The sequence below is a fragment of the Aptenodytes patagonicus genome, chromosome 1 (genome assembly GCF_965638725.1).
Source record: "Aptenodytes patagonicus chromosome 1, bAptPat1.pri.cur, whole genome shotgun sequence".
Lineage (NCBI taxonomy): Eukaryota > Metazoa > Chordata > Aves > Sphenisciformes > Spheniscidae > Aptenodytes > Aptenodytes patagonicus.
In genome coordinates, this window is record NC_134949.1 from 117,443,377 (window position 1) to 117,467,839 (window position 24,463).

General features: G+C 35.2%; 1 protein-coding gene across 1 annotated transcript in view; it reads left to right on the top strand.

Moving 5' to 3' along the window:
• Window positions 1-24,463, top strand: part of NCAM2 (neural cell adhesion molecule 2) — a 330,359-nt gene that overhangs the window by 284,478 nt on the left and 21,418 nt on the right. The window contains exon 15 of the mRNA XM_076352315.1: window positions 4,966-5,146. Within this exon, the coding sequence (XP_076208430.1) occupies window positions 4,966-5,146 (181 nt within the window). The remainder of the gene's footprint in view (window positions 1-4,965; window positions 5,147-24,463) is intronic.

Sequence of the window (24,463 nt, forward strand, 5' to 3'; positions counted from 1 at the left end):
TAGAGGGGAGGGTTGAAGAGATTGTACAGACTAAGGGGAAGGTGAGGAGATAAGGAAGGCCAGGAGGAAAGAGCACTTGGGGTACAGGGGAGAGACTACCACAGCAGCTCAGGGCAGGTGGGTGGCCAGGCACAGACCTGCAAGAGAAAGGCAGGCTACGAAGCAGCATTTGGAAGGTATTACACAGGTTAAGCTTAGCACCAGCAACAGCATGCAAACAAAGTGTGATCACCACACAGGAATAATCACTCACGCGTGACTCATATAGACACAAGCAAAAGTTTGTGCTTACTGTTCAAGTGCATTCTGACTGTGATGGATATTCTGTAGCTGCGTGTGTTACAATTGTGAATTTGTGCTTGGTGCATAATGTTGCCCACTGTTCCCTGCAAATACATACCAGTCTATTATCTTGACGAGATTTGTTCCCAGCCTTCAGTTATGATTTTGGTACCATATCCTGATTTACTTCATAATGCTTAAAAACCAAGTATTGAAATAGGCTTCTTAGTGATTGGAAAAGGGAATTCTGTTTCTATACTTTCAGGTCACAGAATGCCAACAGTAAGCTAGGAAAAAAAAAAGGGGAGGGGGTTGTTTTCATTTTTCCCTGGCATGCCAAGTTTCAGTAAAAATTTGGAATTAGAATGAAATCATAAATTATCCATTTTTTATGGTTATAAACTTTTAGGTAGAAGCAAGAAAAGTTGATTAAAATTCTATTTTGAAAAACAATAACAGCATTTAATTTATTTTTTCCTTTTACATCGATAATGATGTTTGGAGAAAATGTTAGCGGAGCGACTAGTTTTCACAGGCCTAAAAGTTGTTCACCATGTTGAGCTGTGACAGTATTACTATTAAAGCTCTGAATTTTGGCAGTGACAAGTGTTTGATTGATGTTATGTGCTTCACTCTTGTTTGGCTATGTTGATGGAGGACTGTGTTCATTTTGTTGCTTTATGTAGGTTCTAGAACAAACTTCTGTAAATACGAATCATTTAAAAAGAGATAATTTCTCGTTTACTCCCGCTCTGAGATACCTACCATAAAACAGTTAAATGTTTTTGCGTCTCTAAGTTCCACTTTACCTGCCAGATCCTTGGACTTTCTGTGCATTTTAACACTATGTACGTTATCAGCCATATTGTGCTTTGTTCAATGTTTGTCCTGTATTACAAAGCATGGTCCTAATGTAATGGATTCTTGTGAAGTCACTGCTTTAAATTATCAGATTGTCTTCCCTGAGGATTTCTTGATATTTTTTCCTGCCAGCTTCCAAGATAGTGTGGCATCTCCTGCCCTTTTTTTATCACAGGGACCACCATAATAACAAGTCTGAGCGGAACTTTCAGTCCAACAATTTAGGGAGGATGGAGAATAAGGGAAAGGGTTGAAGGGGGTTAATCACTTTTGCTCACTTTTTATGAGTTCCCAGAGAATGTGATCTTGGGTACAATGTAAAATGACCATTAGAGAGAGAGATGTTGTTTTCTAGACTAGTAAATGGTTAGGTGCCTAAACAGTGGATTGGCTTTACTTCTACTGTTGTCAGATGTGCCCTCAGTTTTGAGAAGCAGCCAAGTCATGGTAGGCTGGAGTTTCACACTGCTTTGTTTACTCTTTTTTTTTTTCAGGGTATTTAGGTGCTTAGGTTACTTTCAGCTGTTTTACAAATCTAGCTCTTAGACACTTCTGAGACAAATTTGGCTAATGCTTATATTTAAAGCCAAAATACACACAATTAAGAAATAATAATTTGTGGGGTTTTTTTAGTCTGTGGCATTGTGGCAGGTTTGTTTCAACCAAAGTCTTATATTGGGAAGATGACAGTGTGAATCTAAGACTTAAGAGTAATGGAAATGGGCAGTAAGATCCCCAGAAATTTCCAGTCATTCGTTAGGCTCACAGCATCAGTGACCTTCTGTAAAGGAGTATTTCCCCATTATATGAAACAAAATGAAATGGAAATAAAGGACCAATTTCATCTGTGAGGTTGCAGATCTGATTGCAGTTTCTGAAAATGTGCATTTGTTGGTGGATATTAATGATATAACTGCTAATAATAAATGATTATTGAAGATATTTATATTAACTCACCCCTCAAATTAGGCTGTAGATTGTGATTTAGAAGTTTCTTTCATTTGTTGTAGAACACTGTGCATATGTAGAGTTTTCTATAAATTTTAAGCAATATTTATAATAGAACAGCCTAATAAGGTGTGAAGTGTTCTCTTGTAGTTCTGTTTTCTGCTCCTTAAGCTCCCAATTAGCATAAACAGGAAGATTTGTAGGAAGATCTAACTGACAGACTCTTGTTTTGTATTCTTGTATTCTTGTTCCCCTCTTTCCATTTCTACACTAATAGTAAAATAAATCTGGACACATTACTGAACTCTACTTAGCAAAAAGTACTTGAAAATGCATGTGAAATAACAGCTATAATGAAGGACATTGCTGTTCTGTTCTTTTTTTCTTTAAGATGCCAAAAGCAGATTGTATTCTGGAAGACTTCATCCGTTTGTCTTTAGAAGAAGACAACTTGCTTTCCAGATACTTTTTTTATTCTTCTTCCTTCTAACTTGTGTTTGTCACTCTTTGTAAAACATTTTGTTGTCTTTTAGCTCAGGGCTTGGGCTTTGTTTCATTTATCTCAATGCACCCAGTTGGCTTCACTTTCAACTAAACTTAGGGTGTCACTTCTCTGGCATAGCGTGCAGGTATCCTGTTACATTTCAGCTTTCATTATTCTTCACCTGACCAAACTGTGGAACAACTGCCTTTTCACTTATTCTTATGTCTGCAGAAGAGCAGCCTCATACAGAAATCTGTATAGTTTTCCTTCCAAATCTTAAGCTCATTCTATTCATCACATATAATTCTACACTTTGTTTTCAAAATATAGTCATATATCTGTTTGCAATGCTGTTTTTTCCACCTGCAGGAACCATATTAGACTGAATCTTTGTTTTCCAATTCAGTATATTTTTTCTCCTTCTGTGATTCTGAACCTCTTTGGAATTCCCCAGTATATTCACACGGTTGTATGTGCACACACCAAGATCATGTACGGATCTTCTGACTTCTCTCATGTTGGTATTCTTTGGAATCTAGGTGTATCCTCCCAAACCTCACCAACTTAAACAGCCATTAAAATATGGTGGTATGTAACATTGCTATTCCTGATATTACTAAGGAGTATTTGCATATGAATATTGCAATCAGTATCAATTCTTTTTTTTTTTGGCAGTGCTATACAAAACTATATTTTGTAAAAGTAGTTTGATATAGTGATAATATAAGTGGATTCACTCAGTGGAATGTAAATATAGGTGGATTCACTCAGTGGCACGTCAGATGATTGTGACAGAAATTATCCATGAGGATAGGGGAAAATATCCTTGATAGAAAATAGCAGTTTCGCTGTATGATGAGTAAACTATTTTTACTCCAGTGTGTTTAGTTTTTTTTCATGATAAATGTAACTACCGTTCTGATGTTTTTCATTGGTCTACTGCTGCACCAAGTAGGCACTTTCACCTTGCTGCAAATGTTCCTGAAAAGGTGTTTTACTGTATTTTAATCATTCCCAGGACTATCATGTGTCAGTACCAATGCCAGAAGAAGCAAGAAAGAGTTTAAGAAAAGGTGAAGTCAGTGTGGAAAAAACATCACGCTCAGCGCTGGTAGAAAATAAATTATTGCAGCAGTGCATATAAGGGAGTTTAGTGTGTCACTCTACTTTCTGAAGGCTGGGGACAAAAAAAACCCCAGGCATAAGGAGCATGATTGGGCCCTGAACTGTCTAATTTAGATGCTATTTTCTTTGACACTTGTATCAGTCAAGAGCAAGATGCTTCAGCGAAGAGCCTAAATATAAGCTGCTGAGAAGCATAGTAGTCTGCAGCAAAAAGTTATATTTCCCTGTATTTGAAGGTTTGTTGTTTTGGGTTTTTTTTCCCAGAAAGTTTATATCCACTGACTGGGTCTGTGTTGCTGTATGGGTTGGATGGCAAGGATTTGGCTCTCAGCCACAGTTTTTGCCACTGCAATGTACCTCAGTGTTTAGTAAGAATAGGACTGCATGGATTCATACTGGCTGTTATTGATACTCCTTTGAACAAGATGGCTTTTGTGTTTGACAGTACATATTGTTTTATCCTTTTACCTATTAGTTATTTTGTAATTCTCATTTGTATGATTAAATATATTATGCACTAAAAGGAGTGATTGCAAAGGTAAGCACTCCAAATCTATGAAATGCCAGAATTAAGATTGCAACTGAAGTCCTCGTTTGTTCCCTTTGTATAGGTGTCTTAGATAATTACCTGAATTATGAGAAACTTTTTTTTCTCTAGAACACCATCTAAATGATTTACCTGTATCCTTTCACCAGTGTAGACACAGGACTGCATACTTTCTCAAAGGTGTTTATATTGTTGCATACAACCTGGTTTGCAAAATGTTACTATAGTACCACATATTGCTACAGTTAGTGTACGTTTTCATTATATAACTAATGTATGATACAAGGACAGCTTGCATTCATGAACAGTTCAAGTTTGGGTTTAATGGCAAGTTTCTTTTAAAGAACATTGATCAAAATGTAATTGAAACATCTATATAAAATAAACCTTTTCCAGAATTTATTCTTAGCAGCATTTGCAAATAATTATCCTGCTGTTCCCCAAGATAAACATTAGTATTTGAGCAAAGTATAAATCGAAGCCAAAAGGTTAAAAGTGATTGCCTGCAAAATCGCTAAATCTGCATTGTGGAAACATGATTAGGAGTGGTCAAAATTACAAAAAGCCCCAGTACTCAGAACTCCAAAATTAGATTAGTTGAATGTTCATAACCTCTGTAAATGATACTCCATATTTTTTGTGCATCATGTAGACACACAGTTTAGACAAATAATACAAGAGGTTTTGAGAATTTAAACTAAAATTTGCATCTTTGCAGAAAGATAAGGAAGACCAGTGGCTAGAGAAAAAAGTGCAGGGTAGTAAAGACCACATCATCTTAGAGCATCTTCAATGGACCATGGGTTACGAAGTACAAATTACAGCTGCCAACAGACTGGGTTATTCTGAACCAACATTGTATGAATTCAGCATGCCACCAAAGCCCAACATTATTACAGGTAAGTTAATTTTAGAGTGTTTTCTCTCTATGAATTGTTTGCTACTTATAGTACACTAATGCGTGTAGTTGAACATAAGGTAATTGAAGTCTTTAACTGACAAAGCCTGAGACCCCATACTCTATTATCAGAAAAGACTTGATTCAAACCCCTAAATGGGACCCCGTTTCCTACTTTTCTCTTAGTAATACAGTCATTTGTAAGTACACAACAAACATTGAATCTTCAACCCAGATGATGACAGTTAACAAGAAATATAGTATTTAAGATACACCTGCTATACATTTTTAAGTTGCCTTGTACTGCCTATTTGTCTGTTGTAAGCAACTTAGAATTCTTGATTTCAGTCCAACTCAAAGTATCTGTACATGTGCTTCAAGATACACATGCAATAAAGGTATTTGTTTTAGTGTCTGATGAGGTTAAGACTTCCAATAGTCTTGTTTAGATACCATCTTACTGGTTCACCCTAACATGGTGAGCATACAGCCTTCTATTAGGCCTATTTACAAGCTTTGAAATCTATAGAAATGTTGTTCATATTTTTAAGTGTGTAAATAGGAAGGTTTGGAATTTTTTTAAGGAAAACTGTATAGTATTTAAGAGTGAGTGTGTTTCAGTAAGTAATTTATCAAATTTTAATGCTTTCCAGCGTAAAGTTATATTTTGGTGCAACAATGCAAAATTATTTCGTTCAGAATAAACCAAAAATATGATGGTAATTTCTGATATATTATGGGCAATTTTAATTTTTATAAAGCAAATGCTATGAGGAAGAGATTTTGAACTTTTTGTCTAAATTATGATCTGTTATCTTTAATAATAAATTCCAAATCAGATCAGTGTCATCATTACCATTTTAAAATCAGGTGCTAAATCCTCTAACATAGTATTTTCTGTATGCCATATATTAAACAATTAGAGTATTAGAATCAAATTAAAATCTTGCCAAATAAATATAATGGCCAATATATTAAAATGTAAACCATATCAATACCTGTGTTTCAGTCTGAGCATCTGACTAGCATTGGTGAAGAGGCAATGAGTTTGAATGAGTCAGACTACTGTGTTATTGGAAAAGTTTGAAATAACTGACTAATTATTTTTCTGTCTATTGAAAGTTTTCTTCAAATATATTTTCAGGGAAGTTATCTCAAGATGTCTGCAACATTTTTTAATATTCCAGAGTGATTTCTTGATATCAGAAGTATCGTTACTTGCATTTATAGAAAGGAATAGGCATTTGTAATTCATTAATAGGTTCAGATCCAGTTCTAGTACAAATGTTTGTTTTATGCATTTGAATTGCATTAGTGAGAGTTGATTTGCGTCTTGATTGAAATTCAGGGCCTCAGTAGGTCCTGTGTACTTCTTTTTAAACAGATAGTGCCTTGTGATTGCCATCATTCAGAAATAAAATTTCACTACATGATCAAAAAAGAAAAGGGAAAAAGAAATGTAGGAAAGCTTATTGTCCAAGGAAATAAAAATATTTATCAAGTAGAAAAATAAATAAAACCTTATTTAGGTAAATCGAAGGGATAAGCCATTTTTCAATTTTGTATATTTGAAACACAAATCTTACTTATTTTTCAATGCAATCTAACTTTAACCTATTATAATTATTTAAAGTATTCCATATTATTGCCACAGCTGCTGTAACTCAGAGAAACATGATATACCTGCATAAATGAAAATGTAGGTGGTCTCTAGACATTCAAGTAAAAAGCAACTTATTTAATTTGGTTTCAGAAGATAGATAGAACATTTTTCTCTGAACACAGTTTTATAGGTATTTAGGGGCTTTTTCCTTTCAGTGCTCTCCCATAACCTCTAAGTAGTTGTAAGAAGTCTGTTACACTATTTAACATCAGGTCTTCTTTATATGAATCATTATTGCAATTATGATTGTGGAACTAATTAGTTTCCTTGACAACTGTTTTTGCAATGCCTGAAAGGAGTGTGAAATTCCCATCATAAGAACATTCTGTAGGCGATTTTTAAAAGTATGTCAAAAGACACTTACAGTCAGTGGAACATTAATGTTCATATTCATGAGTCAGTACGGTTATCTTGTTTTGAAATGGCATAATATTATTATTTCAATATAATTTATATATATGTAACATTGTTGCAAAAGTATGAACCTACTCTTTTAAAACTTGATAGATAATATGTATAAAGTGCTTAACTTCGAGCAGAATAATTCTTTCTGATACCAGTTAATCAACTCGGATAATGCACTATTTGTCTGCTTTGAGGCTTAGGTATTTGCAGCTAGGCATCTACAGGTAGGTCCAAAGAAGGGCATAGGCAACAAGAATGAAATTAGACAGACATTTGAATGAAATCCGCATCACCTGTCCTGTGCTCACTTAGCTGCTTCTGATGACTGATATTCCCTTCCTGATTATTCATGTAATTATTAGAAAAGTTTCTAAGACTCCTGAATGTTTTCATCTGTATGTGCCCAGATCTATGTCACTTTAGCTGAACTGTGTGTTTCTGTCTTGCTCTAAATGTAATTAAAACCCAAGATATCTGTAGATCCTATGCGTGCAATCTCATGGATATTATTTATCCCAAGAGAATTTTGGGATCCCCTAAGTATCATGATGGTTAACTACACCTCACATACTATTCTAGTGAAAATGTGTGCAAGCCAATGCAATTAATCAGAGAACTGGAGAGAGAGGGAGGCAAGGGTACATTTGTTGTCCTTCAATGGGAGCTTACCAGAGAAATGGGAGCTGTCACAAGAAATAAAACTTTGATTCAGATTCCTGCAGAAGGAGCTTGCTTACACTTGCTCTGACTAGGTGTCACTGGGAACAGCCGAACTCCATCAGCTTCCAGAGCCGACACCACAGCCCATTTGTATGGGTCCATTTACTCCTTCTTGGCAGGACAGAGGTAGAGATCCTGTCTTTGTACTGTGCAGCTGGTACAAAAGTGTCCAAATCAGCTGTCATTCTGAACCATTACTATTGCAACCTAAAAACACATCTACAGTTTTATATTAAATGAATCTTAAAAGAAGATTAAATGGAAGGTGTTGAAAGAGGATACTTTATGCAAGTGTTAGATATATTTTCAGAAATTAGTGGCAGAAGATCTATGCAGTTGCCGTCTTCCAAAGGCTTTTATCCAGTCAGTGCTGTTTCTCTGGAAGGCCAGTAGATATATTAAAAATGGCTGCAAGTTGTGTTTTATCATAAGTTTTTTCTTCTTCATTATAAATTAATAACTTGGCGTAATAGTGGGAAAATGAGAAAAGCATTTGGGGATAATAAGAAGCCCTTAGACCTATTTTTCTCACTTTGCGATGTGGTTGTTTTGGGTTTTTTTAACTTCCAATACTGCATGAACTGTTGGAATATTTTTTTATTAACATTCCTGGAAAAGTTTTAATCTCTTGTGCATCTCATTTACTTTTTTTTCAATGCATGTCTGTCACCAGTGCTTAAAATCATATAGTGATAGGCAGAGGGACGATCTAATATGTGGTATTTTCTCTCGTCATCACTAGTAGCAAAGATGATAATTTTCATGCCAAACATGATTTTTATCAGTAGTTTTTACAAAAATGCAGCTTTAGGATCTCCAGTGGTGTCAAAGTGAATGAAAAATAAAAATAGCTCCTATCAATGCTACAAGTATGTGTACATTTAAATATATTTGAATTTGTGTATGTATGTTTTATGATGTCTTACATAAACAAAATAGGGCTTTTGAACTATATAAACAGTGTTTTATTAGAATAGAAGCTAGGATAATGAACTTTTTAATCCAGAGACTGAAAATGACTAAGTACAGAAAAATAGAAATAAGTCTCTCTGATGCCCACAGTTTTCTCTCAGGGTGAGTTCTTTTCTTTAATTTTGCTCTCAGTCAAGCAATCCATTGACTTTTTTTGGGTAGAAATAAATTCTATATAAGCCTATCTGTGTAGCTGTGGTAGGTGTTTGTTCCTGTCAAGTCTTGCTGCCAAACAGCAGACTCTCTTGCTGCAGGTGCTCTCCTTGACTCCCACATCCTTTCAACCCTGACTCATGGGCTGCAAAAGACTCCCTGGGGCACAGTCTGCCTTGCTCTGATGGGAGGCATAACCTCCCTTTTCTCCAGAAGGGTTGACTTGACCCTGACCATGCATCAGCTAACAGAAGCCAAAAAGCAGCCTCCTTCATTCTTGTTCTGCACCCCACCACAAAAGTACATAACATTTGTTGACTTACCATAACTATGGTATGTGTCCTTTGAAGCATTTTCCTTAGATTTCAAACAATTTCAGTTATGTTTGAAATTAGATTTTACCTGATTACAACCAAGCCTCAAGGTCAGGGTATCACATAAGAGCATGCTTGTGCGACCAAGGCCTCTGCTGTCATTACCATTAGCCTTCCTTGCCGCAAGAGCACATTGCTGGCTTATGTTCAACTCAGTGTCCACCAGGACCCCGACTCCAGATGGGTGGCCCCCAGCCATATACTGGTGACTAGGGTTGTTCCTCCCCAGGGGCAAGACTTCTCACGTCCCCTTGTTGAACTTCATGAGGTTCCTATCAGCCCATTTATCCAGCCCATCGAGATCCCCCTGGATGGCAGCACGACCATCTGGTGTATCAGCCACTCCTCTGAGATTTGTGTCATCAGCAAAGTTGCTGAGGGTGTGCTCTGCCCCATCATCCAAATCATTGATGATGTTGAACAGGATTGGACCCAGTATTGACCCCTGGGGTGCACCGCTAGTCAGTGGCCTCCAACTAGACTTCATGTCATTGATCAGCACTCTCTGGGCCCAGACATTCAGCCAGTTTTCAATTCCACCTCACTGCCTGCTTATCCAGCCCATATATCAACAACTTCTCTACGAGGATCTTACTCCCTCTTACGGGAGACAGTGTCGAAAGCCTTACTGAAGTCAACGTAGACAATATCCACAGCTCTCCCCTCAACTACCAAGCCAATCATTTCATCATAGAAGGTTACCAGGTTGGTCAAGCATGACCTTTGCCTGACTGCTTCTGATGGAATAGTTCTTCATGTGCCTGGAAACAGTTTCCAGGATTAGTTTCTCCATCACCTTCCCAGGGATTGACGTGAGGCTGACTGACCTGTAGATCCCCAAGCCTTCTTCCTGCCCCTTCTAAAGACAGAAGTGACATTTGCTTCCCCCCATCCTCAGGCACCTCTCCCAATCTGCATGATAATTCGAAGATTATTGAGAATGGCCTTGCAATGACAGGTCCCTCAGTGCTCGTGGGCACATCCCATCAGAACCCATGGACTTATGTATGTCCAGTTTTCTTAAGTATTCCCTAACCTGATCCTTGCTCCAGAATTTCCTCATGTGTCTGGGTCCTTAGATTTCCAAAGGCAATGATATCTCTGTTATGTTTATTTTCTAGGTTTCTATTTACAGCTCTTCTTCCCATAAAACCAAGCCAAATTTCTTCCTTCATCACTTTCACTTCAGTAGCAACAACAGCATTCTTCAGACCAGGTTGGCTTTCAGTTATATTTGTGGTATTTTTTGTCTCAGTACACAATCAGTAACCCATGTGCTTTTGCAGATATAAACTGTCTGTTTTTTTAACTTCAGTCAACAATTCTGTAGGTAATGAACAAGGAAAAGACTGTAGATATTCCCTCTTGAGCATTTTGCAGAACTGCTGGTAACCAAAATTAGTCATTAGTGATCATATGTAGCTCAGTTGAAGAGAAGCCCTTTCCAGGTACAATGTGTTATTTCGGAACAGGGCCACATTCTGAGGCAGAGTTAGCTATGGGCTAATGTCAACAGTTGGCTTCTGGTACTTAGTTCTAGGAGAAGTTATGTTGCATCATTAGAAGTTAAATTAGGAGAATTGCAGGGATTTGTAGTCATCTTCTTTTGTAGTATCTTTCCATAGAAAAAGCTAGAAAGGCTGCCAGTAGCTCCTTGAGCCAGGACTAAAAGTCATTGCTTGTGGCTTTTAAATTGCTTGTTTAAATCTCCAGAAAAAGACTGTAGAATTATATTGTGTACTGATTCTTCAGGAAGAACATTTTGGCCTGATTTTCAACCTATGACTTGTGACCACACTGCCTGTCCATGTATGTGTGTATGTATACCTGCACAAACATCCATCAATTTCTGTCTTGTGATAACTTTTGAATGCAGTTGACAATTTCACTAAATTTGCCAGAGAACAGAGGCTTCAAAACTAATACATTCCTGTAAACTTTTTTAAAATAGGTATCTGAGGATAGAAATAAATTTTTTTGTAGCTCAGTAAGAAAAATACTGAAAAATTTACCCACTTTTAACAATTAGAATTATTTGGGAAAGAATAGTTGTAACTTTCTGACCCTTGATCCTTGCACCAGCTTGGATAGCAACAATAAATTTAAACCAAGAAATAAAAAGAAAAGCACAGGAGTTTGAAGATATTTCCAAAGGCAAAATTTCCATTCCAAGGATCAGAAATTTTAAGACCATAATGGGTACCTCTTTTGTACAACGTTGTGCATTATAAGATTCCTCAGTCTATCTCTACAGCTTTGACTAGTTAGGTTTTTAGTTAAATCTAAAATGAAGAACAAAATGCAGTAGTCAAAAAGGAAAGCCGTGAGGATGTTACTCTCCTGGCAGCTCTGATCGTATTCCCAAGGCAAGGAAGAGCTGCAGCATTACCCTTGTGAAGTTACCTGTATCATTTTCTCATAGGCTGAGGGATATTATTCCAAAATCAGAACTTGAAAATGAAGACTTTCGTGTGACTTTTGTTCAGATCATAATTCTGAGCTAAAAGTGTAAAGCAAAGTCTTCAGCATGTATTGCTGTATTGGAAGAAGAAATTTTTTTTATTATTTTCTGAAGTTCTGAAGAGGGTAGAGAGAAGAGATTAAATGTGTCTTTCAGATCTTATGCTTTGAGAATAGGTGTTGGTAGGAATCACACTAATCAGATAAATTAATATCCAAAACTTCAGAAAGATGATAGCCCCCACAAAACTTATTTGCTTTTGTTTTGCAAACTAGTACTAGAATTTGCTGAGTAAGAGCCATTTCTCATCAAATCCTGGAGATGAACATTGTTGTAAGTGATAGGGCATGTTTTTGCTGAAGGCTAAAAACAGCTGTGTTTGCTCCATTCCCTGCAGAGACTAACGGTTTTTACATGAAAAGGGGTAGAAATCACTTATTAAAATTGATAGAACTTATCTGATATGAATCAGAAAGAAAGAGAAAAAGTCTTACACTATCAGTACCATCAGAGATGTTCATAGGCAAAAAAAAAAAAAAAGAATTATAAAATGTAATTCTTACAGTACAGCTATCACAGAAATTAACTACCACTGAATACTAGAAAAACAGTAGAATGCTAGAAAAAACAAATAATAGTCAAAGAACTACTCTATATTCACAGAACTTCTGTTTCAAAGGGGATTTAATTTTTTTTTTTTACCTTGTGAATTTAAGTTTGCTTATCTTCTTGAATGCTATGAGAAAAAAAGAAAATCATCACAGATGTTGAATGTTGAAGTGCTAGGCCTCACTTTGGAAGTATGATACTCTTATTCACCAAGAATATTTGTTATAAGTAATTGCTAGCATTATGTTGCTTTATAATTAAAAAAACCCTAAGTGCCAATTAAAAAGATTAAATTGTTAGAGATATTCTCTAAAAATATTTAAAAGCTGTGTTATTAAAATAACTGTGGAAATTTAATGTGTCAAAGATTTTTTTGCTATTAATATAAGGACCAAACTATTTAAGTCTTAATAAAAAGAACTGGTTGTGAATTTTGAACAGCTTGAACAGTCATAATTAAAAATGTGTATCATTGAAAACACCACAGTAGAAATATGTGTGAGGATGGGGTAAAGTCCATAATAGCTCTTAGTTTATTTATATTGCTGTCTTTTCTACTTAATACTTTTCTACTTAATAGTTACCTACACTCAGGTGCATATTTGTGTAAGAACAGGGACATTTGTGTTATAAGAGGATAATGCATTGCTTAAACATTATGCATCCATTTCCCGAAGGCAAGTTTCCCACCAGAACATATTTACATAACAACAGCTCTGTGATTTAAGCTAAATTTGAGATGCGTTGCAAAAAACCCTAAAAAGATTCAAATCCTAAAACCTAAAAATCCTTTGATTTTGGGTAGCACTTAAATTCTACATGTCTTTATCATATATTTGTGGAAAGAGATAATGATTTATCCACCACTTGCCTTTCTCTTCAGACTGTGAGCTCTCTCGAGTAAGAGACATACCCCAATACATTTGTGCTAAGATGTCACAAATCGTCCTCTACACTGATTTTAACTTTAAATAAATTCTTTTAAAGCTTAAATAATTATAATAAGGGACTGATATAATGTAGTTTAAATGAAAGATGGGGGTCTTAACAGTTTTCATCTACTTCCATTACAATTTCTTAAAATTCACTTTTTAAAGTAAGTAAATTGTAACCAAGGTTATTCTTCATACTACACAAGATTTTCTACATTTCAGTTTCTTTTGAAGTCTCTTTTGAAACAGTAGCCTAACACTGATATTAGTCACTATCCGTATAATTACTGTGTCACCGTAGCTGAAAAAAAATATATTAATATCCAGTCAAGGAGATTAAGATGTTTAAACGTACACTATATTGCATAAACTTGACTGTATTATCTGCCAAAAAGTGAACTTCCAATATAAATATTAGTAGAAAATATATATGCAAACTTCATATATTGCACTGGATTGCATGCAGACATACTGTGAGGACTTGAATGTCTAAGAAGTTGCATGTTTTGAAAAGCAACTTTGTTTTGTTCCCACCCTAATATTAAAGTCAATGTCTAATTACCCAACTGCCTGTGCTAATTGCATTGGTCATTCATATTTCAAGTGGACTTATGTCAGTATTATTGATGCCAGTTTTGACAGTCGTCCATTCTGGACTCCTACAATAATTCAGGAGCAAGATAAACTTATTAACAAGAAGAAACAGCTAAACAAGTTTCTCTCTTCTTTATCCCTATACATGATCAGAATCTTCTTTTTATGTAATTATTCACTTTTTTAAGAGTTTCTTCTTTCAGCCTATGGGCTGGTGTTTGTTGTTGCTTCAACAAATAATATATTCAACAAAAGAAATATTCACTATTTCTGATAAATGTTGTGTTGTAGTTTCCTGAGTTCCAAGTACCTCCAGCATGAAAGACACATGAAAGATTGTATTTAGGTTGGGCTTGGCTGAATAGTTTTGAATCTTGAGGAGAAACAAGAGAGTCGGTCGCGTGCTCCAGGTTAAGTGCTTAAATAATTTGTTTTAAAGTTAGACCAAAGTGTTTACCACTTTGGCTGCTGTGGAGAACCACATGTTGCTGCTATTAAGGTACACCTTTTCTATGGTTTGAGTACTTTATTTTCCAGATTTGTCCAGAGCACTTCAATGGTTACCATTTCATCCACACTTTAATCATAATTTGATGTTTCTATTAGAGTAATGTCTTTCAAGTGATTGTCTTTGGCACAATGTAAATATTAAATTTATTATTTTTCTCTTTTTTCTTTCCCACTATCACTTCTTTCCTTTTGATACTTTACTTTTCATGTTTTATCAACTTTTTCACTTTTTTCTCCAATTTACTTCTTTTTCACAATCTTGATTTTCTGTAACGATTCTTATCCACACAGATAGATGCTGTGAAGCTACTAGACATGAAAATGGAGGCCAGTCCCTGCAGCTGAATGCTGCTGGTTTCTCTTTCATTGTAGTCATAAGTTTCTGGTGCATGTTTTGATGCTGTTGATAAGGCAAGCTATATGTTTTCTTCCTTTCCCTCTTAATTTTATATTTACAGGAAAATAAACACAGACCTGTATAAAAAATTGTACTTTTCTATAGCTCTTCTAAAGTTTCCATTCATAGTTAAGATCCTAAATAGTGTAATTACTTCAGTCTGTGCATGCAAAATTCTTCATCTGGCTTTTTGGAAACCTTGTAAGTTCTGTGACAAATTCAACAGATGATGCTTGGCTCTTCTGTCTGACAGAACTTGGAGAATGTGACTTATTGAATTTGATCAATGTGATTTGATTCTATTTTCTCAACTATATCTTGATTATAAGAAATCTATGCATAGACCTTACCATTGTGAGTCGCATGGCTTTGCAGGTACACCATCAATTGGTCTTTCATGAGAGCATTTTGATTCTGTATTAATCCTTTTCTCAAAGTTGTGCTTATACTAGCTTCTTCCATGACGTACTTAAAACTTTATGCTTAATACAGAGATGTTTTGTACTTTCTAGTGGATTTTAACAAACATTTCTTCCCTCATTTATAACCTATGAATTGTTTTAGTTCATAATATTTAATTTCATGTACTTTTCCTGTGCCTCTCTGCAGCCATGCCTCAGCACATAAAATAGGTCCCTGCCACCAGCCTCATTTCTTGTGACTGTAAGGTGCCACATTCCATTTCATGGCATTTGTTGGACTTGAAGCTCCAGGGGGCTCAATTTTGACCTTTATTAAAGAACAGGAAAAGTAGTTTTCCCTATTTTACACGTTGAAAGAATGGCTTCCAAACTGCAACTAGAACAATGTATACAAAAAAAAGCTCAATGAGTATGAGTCCACGTAGACATTTTACTGCATATATTTGATTTTAGAATTTATGTACTTGACTAAGTTTATGGTTCATTCCTCTGTTGCATACAGAATAATGCAAGAAAGCAATGCGCTTTAGAGCTAAGGCAGAATTAAATATGTATTTTAAGATACTTCCCTTCAAATTGTTACTAAACTTAACAAAGATAATAAATTAATAGTATATGTTGATTCCCCCCCCCCCCTTATAATTAATTTCTTTTGGGGTTTAATACCATTATCTTATAACTGTGAAATTAGTTGGTGAAATTTAAGGTTTTATGTATCTTCACCCATGTAAGGAATATTCTTATTTCTTAGAAATAGTGATTATGGTTAGTTTTGCCAGTACCAATTTATTCTTAGAAGTCTTTACTTTAAAACATTAATAAAACCTCTTGTCATCTAAAACAACTAACAATCATTTTAGAAAACTGGCCTATGTCACAAGTAAGATGTCTTCAGAATGCATGTGTGTAAATCTGAAGACTTAATTTATTGACAGAAATACTTTTTAAAAAAAATTATGTATTTAATATAATGCAGTAGCTGGAATTCAAGCAAATGCTATTCTAAAAATGTTGGCTTCCTTCTGATCTGTAGAAAATCTCTCACTGTGTTAAGTGGGGCCACTATTTCATCCATGGCCCTTGCCACTATGTTCTATCACTTTAACCTAATGCCGTGCTATTAATTTGAAATGAATTACATTGACATGTGCCTGGCATAGTATGGTGAAGAAATAGAATTTCTATTCTAATTTTGTAAGAGTCAAAACTTTGGGTTCCCACAGTCAGTTCAGTGAAAGCCTATTTTTCCATGCACAAACAATGTGAATATATGCATTGACTTTGTTATTTAGTTTTATAAGTGTTATTCTTATAACAAAAACTATTTGTTTAATGCTTAAGTGCTTATTGAACCTACAGTCAGTAATTAATGAAGGATAAGGATCTTAACATTAAGCTATCATTTTTAATGAAACTTTTCTCTTTAACTGTGATACAAAGGATTTGGAATTGCTAGTTATCAAAAACTTTCAGATGTGAGAACACATTTTCAATTGAGTATAACTCTGACAAGTGCTATTGCTTATGCTAAATATTTTCTAGGGGAAGAATAACCTTGGGCAGGAAATTTTGCAAGAGGCTTTATTTTTTTTCTAACCATTTCTAAAATCCAGATAGTGAAAATGTTTGTTGTTGTTACTATTGTCACTTTTTTTCCTGTGGTAACAAAACAAAACAAAACAAAAAAACTGCAAGTACATCTCTACTTACAATCAGAGAACTAACATTTGGCAAATATGTAGTAAGTAGATGCTGCTTGTATTCTTGAGGGGGGAAAAAAAAAACCTGCCCAAGTCTGGCCTCATTAGAAGCCTCTGAAAATCTCAGTTCACAACTGATCAACAGCAAATAGTTTGATCTCCACTGAGTGTGCTTCAGCACAAGCACGCTGTGATCCGCTCCCGGGAGCTCTTTCTCAGTTTGCAGGAGCACAGTGGTGCACAAACACCAGAGGTCCTTGTTGGACCAGGGGAGCATCAAATTCTTTCGAGAGGCTGTTGTCTGCAGGCACATCCCTTCTGCATTCTGATCCCATTGTAAGATTGGGACTGGATGCATATAAGGAAACAGAATTTTCTGTTGTGGACACAACAGAGAGAGAGTGCTGTTCTGAATAATAAAGAAAACCAAATTGCAGATACAATCACAACGAGTGAGCACCTGCCGCTGGATTAAAAGGTCTTGAGTAAAACTTAGGTGGTCTCATAGAATGAAACATAAAATAAGGTCTCATTAAGGTTACATAGACAGTCCGATACTGGTATTTCCTTATTTTTCAGCATTTTCCTAATTTCCTAAAATTTGAAACCTTAAAGCTGTTCTACTAAACATTTTCGTACATATTTTACCTGTCATATACTTGTCTCTGTTCTTACTTTTTTAATAAAGCAAGAGAGGAGACTACTACAGGTATGTATAAAAGTAGAAAAATGAAAATTTCTAAATCATTTTCCTACTCTGGTTAGACATTTGAAGTACTCTTTACCAGTTATAAATTTATTATCTAAGCAAGTAATTCTAACACTGCAGGTAAGTATATAAGAAGATGAGATAGGAATTAGGGCACAGAGAGTGATTGACTGTGAACTCTCGAAACATATTGTAAAAGAGCTAATGAAAAGCCTTGAGAAATTTTAGAAGCTAAATATACATTATAAATGACAAGTTGGCTTTTATCCTCAGTGTCACAATGCCAGTGGGATAAAGAGACAAATTTGGATCACTTATCTTTTTTCCAACTGACAGTAGCTTTGGCTGGAAACTACATAAGTTTCCCCTGTTAAATGAGAAAAATTTTAGGTCTTCTCCAATTTATATTCTTCTGCATTATGCATTTTGAGGTTATCAGGTACTTTGAATATGATGCTTTTCTTTTGGCCGTACTCTTCCCATCAAAGTCCAAAGAGGATGAGTTAAGCCAATATTATAGGGATTCTGTGACAGCAGAGCCAGACAGTTCTGGGCAGTGTCCCAAAACCTCTGTAATGAGAAAGAAAAAGAGGAAGAGAATAATGTCCTTGGGTTGTCATGTATCTCCTGAGACGAGTAACTAATACAGTTTTGTTTGTATTTCTCTTTAAGAATGTTTCATAATTCTGTCTTTAAAAACAATGAGAGCAAGATTATTTTACAATATTTTGTACAATCTGTGGGAAGATACAGAAGATTTTAAAATCTTGTCTTCCTACAGACAAGAATGAGGAAAAAGTGAAAAGAGACATTTGCAAATTAAATTATAATTGGTAGGTATAGACTGAACAGCTTTAAAATTGTAGTTTAAACTGTATTAAAATGATAAATATGTCTTCACAAATTGAATTTCATATTCTGCTGTCATTAGTACTCAAATGTTAGATAAGTAAATTTGTTCCTTTAAATGTAGTAATTGTAAAAGGGATTTTAGGTCTTATGATTGACAGTGTAAAATGTTACCATTTTTTCAACATTGTCACATATTTTGAAATGCTAATATTCAACGGTATGTAAGACTGAAATACTAAAATATTCTACGCTGAACTTATGCCTTAAATCCAAATTGGTGGCACAGAAACTTAAAAAGGGTAATGATTATTCTGTGATATAGCAGTATATCTCTAAGGAACAGTATTTTTAAAATGTTTGGATTTACAACCTTTTGAGTCTAAGGCTGGCTTCTTTCCTAATCCGATTTTACTTGTTGTCTTTCTTGCTTCCAGAGTTTTGACAAGTTCCTAACATTTACAAATTATTCATGAATCCAAGTATTTACATAGTACAACTTCAGATGTGATCCTTCATTTATTACAGTAGGGTTATTAGAATATAAATTGCTGTCGAGCTAAATAGGAAAAATATGGTCCAGAAAAAGACACATATACTGCATACATTGGGAATAAAATATATCCGTCTGTGTGGTTTTATGAGGTGTACAAAACACACTATTATCAAGCAACAAAATAACATTCCACTTAATTTTGTGATGGAAGTATAAGGCCAAGCACTGATGTAAAAAATATAATGTGCATATGAAAAAATAGGTATTTTAAAGATAAACAGATATAGTGGTTTCATTACTTAAGTAACCATATGACCAATACTCAGTTACATTCCTGGGCCTTACTATGTATTATCTTTCCAGCATGCAAACCTCATTCACTAAATTCAATAGCTCCACTCACATGTATATGCAAATGTGAAGTTAACTAATTAAGCCTAACAAAACAATTTTATTTTTTTAAAAGAGGTAATGGAGACTCATACACAATTTGTGATTGTGCTAATAGTCTCCAGTCTTCAATCCAATGTCCAGTATGTTGATGAATTCTAATTGCTCATTTTTTCAGGAATTTTAAGAGAAAAGGAAAAAAACTCTTAGGAAGTAGTTTGAACAATATCAGGACAAGTGTAGCTTCTGAGGTCTATAATGACATCACTGAAATCTTTGCTACATCTAGAGCTCATTGGAGCTTATCACATTATACTTCATCCATCCCATTTCTCCAGGCATGTAAGGAATCTTCAGTTTTCCTTTGGTACACGTTTATCAGGCTTAATGTATAAGTGATGGAAACTCACAGGGAAAATGCTATTCCTTGCAATGCCAATGACAACTTCCTAATAAAGCCAATGGTGTCAAATATGAAGCGTAGAGAATCTACCAACTTTGCCCGTTTAGAAACAGTAGCTGTATGGAAGCTGTATGCTTGAGAGCTATGTTAAGTTTAGATGTTTTACAAGAACTAGGTCAAGCAACTGAGGTAGGAATGTCCATTTTTGTTCATTTTTATATGTTCTAAAGTCCTGAGAAACTGTAGTAGTCATTCTTGCCACCATAGTCCCATTATGTTGTATGATATTCTTATTAATAGTTCTGTATATTTATTTTACATGTTTAACATTTTTGTAGAGGCAATTTCTAGTGAATATTCTATTTTCATATCATTTTAATTAGAATATATGTTAAGTGAGCTCTAATACAAGCAAAGTAAATCTTACTGAGTATATGTTTCCAACAGAATTACATTTGAAAATATATACAATGTACTAAAAACTATTTCTGTGAAAAATATTGCAAGCACTGCAGTTTCTTTATGTTACTGTTTTCAAAAACAGTATGAAAGGCAAGAAAACAATCTGGATTTAAAGTAGTTTATTTTAATTTGTGAAACAATGGCATTTTTTTTTTTCATCTCATTCATGTTTCATTACCATTTTGCTCCACTGATTTCTTTTATGCATGCAGTACTTGCTGTCATCTCTCTGCTTTCTCCCCGAAGAATGTGTGCATAGTGTAAATGTAATGTCCGTCAACATCTTTCCAAACATAGTGTCAAGAAATGTATGTAACTTTGTGTGTCTTTCATCTGTTATTCAAAGTTCATTTTAGTTTATGCAACTTCTGTCTTCATTTTTGTAATAAAGACAACTGACTTAAAGCATTTCTATCTGTATTTTCTTTATTACTGATAAATGCTGTTTTTCTTGTATTATCTACATTATGTATTTTGTGACTGAAGAGATTTTTTAATACTGTATCAATATTTTTGTTTCAACAGTAAACCTCAGTGTTTTATCCAATAGTGAATATTAAAAAAAACCACAAAAAAACCCAAACAACAACAACAACAAATCATTAAAACTAGGATTCCTCAGTTTTTAGTTTGGTTCATATTAGGTGGCTGCCATGCTACTCCACTAATGGAGCAAGTGTCTGAAATGTCTGTATAAATACGCAGCCTGAGCACTTGATCCATACTGATTTAATCTGCCTGCTTGAAACAGTTGTATCCCAAAAGGCAGATGTTTTAATACTGGGAGAAACCATATTGGTACATGACACACTTATACCAAGTACAACTCTGCTGACACTTTCAGTTGTACCAGTGTAACTACCTAAAGTAAAAACATGCACCATATACTGGCAGCATTCATAATATTAAACTTCTTTTTTTGTAGCTAATGCTAGAGAATAATTATACATTTAAAATATTATTCCAAGTAATACTTCTCAAAACTGTTGTGTTTGCATTTATGTGTGTCTTAAAGAGCTAAAAGAAAGTGCTGTCAGACCTGAAATATTTTATCAGTTCAAATACAATCCCAACATAGTTCGACTTTTTTTCAGGTCTCCTGACTACAGCACTCTGGTTACAGCTGTCATCCAGTATAAAGATGCAAAAATCTCTCAGGTCTCTGTGGTATGTGCACAGTGTGATTTTGAATTCTCCTAAATAATGCAATTAAAATAATTTATCCTTTTATGTAATAGCAGTACTGAAACCACACATAAGTGTATGTTTTCAATACCCATGTCAATCTTAATTAATCTGCACAGGTTCTTAGATATTCCTCCAAGAGACATGTTCAGTAAATCTGCTGTCAGTTTGAATGGAGGAAACTGGGACACAGAAACTTACTCATTTCCCCAAGGCCTTCTAAAACCTGGGTACAGAGCTGATGCCACAAACTCCACAAAGCTGTCGTTGTTGCACAACCTCTCCCTGCTCAATGCACAGGAGGGCTGGGATCTCTCTGCCCGCTTTTCTCTGGGGCTTCCCGTAGAAGTAGGCAATGGTAAAAAAATACTCTACTACAGTGACTCAGTAAGCACATGAAAGAAGGGGTATGTAGCTACCTGATAACTCTTTAGGCACGTTAGAAATGCTTCTGAAGGCTGCTTAGGGATAGTTTGATGATGCCAGGAATAATTTTTAAAAACTTTGCTTAAAAAATAATAAACCACAACTCCAAAGAATATTTTCACAACTCAGCACACTTTTTCTAGTTAACACGGCCTTCTTTCCTTTCCCTTCTTATCCCTCAGTGGACATGGACAAGACATTGTTGACAGGAACACTCGAGCTGCTATTTACATTACAACATTTGTTTTATTTAGCTATTTCATTTATGTCTTGTTTAAGACACGTTCATATGAAAAATGCTGTAAAGGGCCATTAGAGTAAATGAAAACTCAAGTCCTGCTCACTCAGTACCAGAAAAAGTCATAATAAAAGAAATTTTCCTGTAAAATTTAGAGGAAAAAAGTCATTTCAGAAAACTTGTTGGCAAGAGGATCTCTGCCATAATAAAGAAAAGCTCCCTCACTCAAATAAGTATCAGAAAAGCATAACATTGCTGATAGACACCATTTTAGACATGCTCATTTCAGTAGCTCAGTCTCCATAACTGAGATTAATGCTCCAACTAATGCTGGTGGCACCACAGGCTCCCTTGACTGTGAATGCCCATCCCTTCTGTGTGTCGTTGTCTGTGGTATACAGCCTTTTCTTTATGGCTCCTCTTGCTGCCAGTGAAACCACTGAAACTCCACTGCAATCGGGCTCAGATTTCATTAGAGATAGTAGACAATGAAGATATGACATTTATGGGTAGAAGAGAGTAGAGGAAACCTTCTCTTTAGCTAGTTAGTTACATCAGGATCAATAATACCATCCCCCTATTTTTCAAAGCTGTATGTCAAGCATATCTGTCAGAACTTATTACTCAGTCGTGCAGTGCAGAGCACAGATCCTCATGTGCTTGTACACTGCCCTTCAGCAGTATCTGTCCTAGCAGAAAGTTATAGGAAAAATCACTGAGAAAGAAAAAACATTAAAATTAATGTCGATTACAGCCTTGTTAGCATCTTTTTGTATTAAGGAATGGGATAGAAAAGAATATTACTTACTGTCATGGTCTCTTTTGCATCATACATTCCCCCAGTAAATGTTGCACAGAATCGTAATAATTTTTTAAAAGATGATCCTGCAACAGTATTGATTTAGTAATGGATTGCTTAGTAATGGAAAGCTCTTGTACAAAGCTAAGAAATGGTTCCTCTTCTAATTAATATAGTCTTCCAGCATCATACCATTCTCACTAAAAAAGCTGGGTACATGCTACCTTCACATGCTACCCAAGATAGAGTTCATTCTGGGTACCTGTAACTTGTAAAATTTGGTGGGTGTCACACAGTCCTTGCATCCTGATCACCCACAGCAAAGGAGCTTGAGCACACAACAGCTCCATTTAAACCCCTCTTGGACTTTTCCCGTTGGAAAATGAAGGAGGAAGATGTTTTGACAGGCAGTGAGCAAAGTTATGCGAGTCCCACAATTTAGATATATCCATTTTCAATACAAGAAAATGCAAAGCATTAAAAGGCAGTGAAATACAGATATCAGACATAATTATTTTTAAAAGAGGAATGACCTTTTTAGCTGCTATCAATTGAGAAATTATTTCCACTTATTATGTATGAATTTGAATGTACTTATATCCCCAGAGTAAAAAAAAAAAGGAAGCATTTCACAGCATCTGGAAACAAATGAGTAATTACAATGAATAAAATGAAGAACCATCCTTTGAATATTTGCAATACCCTGCCTCCAACACCCTCCTCACAGTATTTGTGGGGATGGTGTATTATAGATGCATGTTACCTGTCTGGAATTCTATAACATTTCTGGTAAATCCTTTTGGTTTTGCCATTGTTGTTTTTCTCATGATATGTATGTTGTTTGGATGTGTATCCTTTTTTTTTCCCTCTCCAGATCTTTAGCTTGGCAGTGCTTGTTCTAGCAATGGTCTTGGCCTTCCACCATTATAGTATTAAGTGGTAGAAAAACCTTGTACAGCTGTTTAACTTTTTGGTACTACATTATGATTGTTTGGATGCTCATCAGTGGATACTAATTTTTAAGATCTATGTTTTCTATCTTTTTAGAGGTTTTGAATAAGTATATACATCTTGTAAGCCTTTCATTCTAAGAAAAGTTCCAGATCAGATATAAAATCAAAGACAACATTCGTAGGCAGTGCAGAAATAACCGTCATGGTTGGACAGCCTTTTTAAGGGTCAGTACAACAGGGCAGTTCAAGAAGACCATAAACAAGATTATGCTTTTTTTCTGCCACTACCCAGTGCAGTATTTTCATAATCATCCTCTAGCTCATAGTTTTCAACTACTTTAGCTTGAGAGCAGTTCCTACTTTAGCTTCAGACTAACCTGAAAGAAAGGACAAACTTATGCATAATATCCCTGCACGCTCATTTGCAACGATTCAAATGTAGCTGCCAGGTGCTACCCTATGAGCGTAGGAAAGTGATTTGTATCATTGCTTTTTT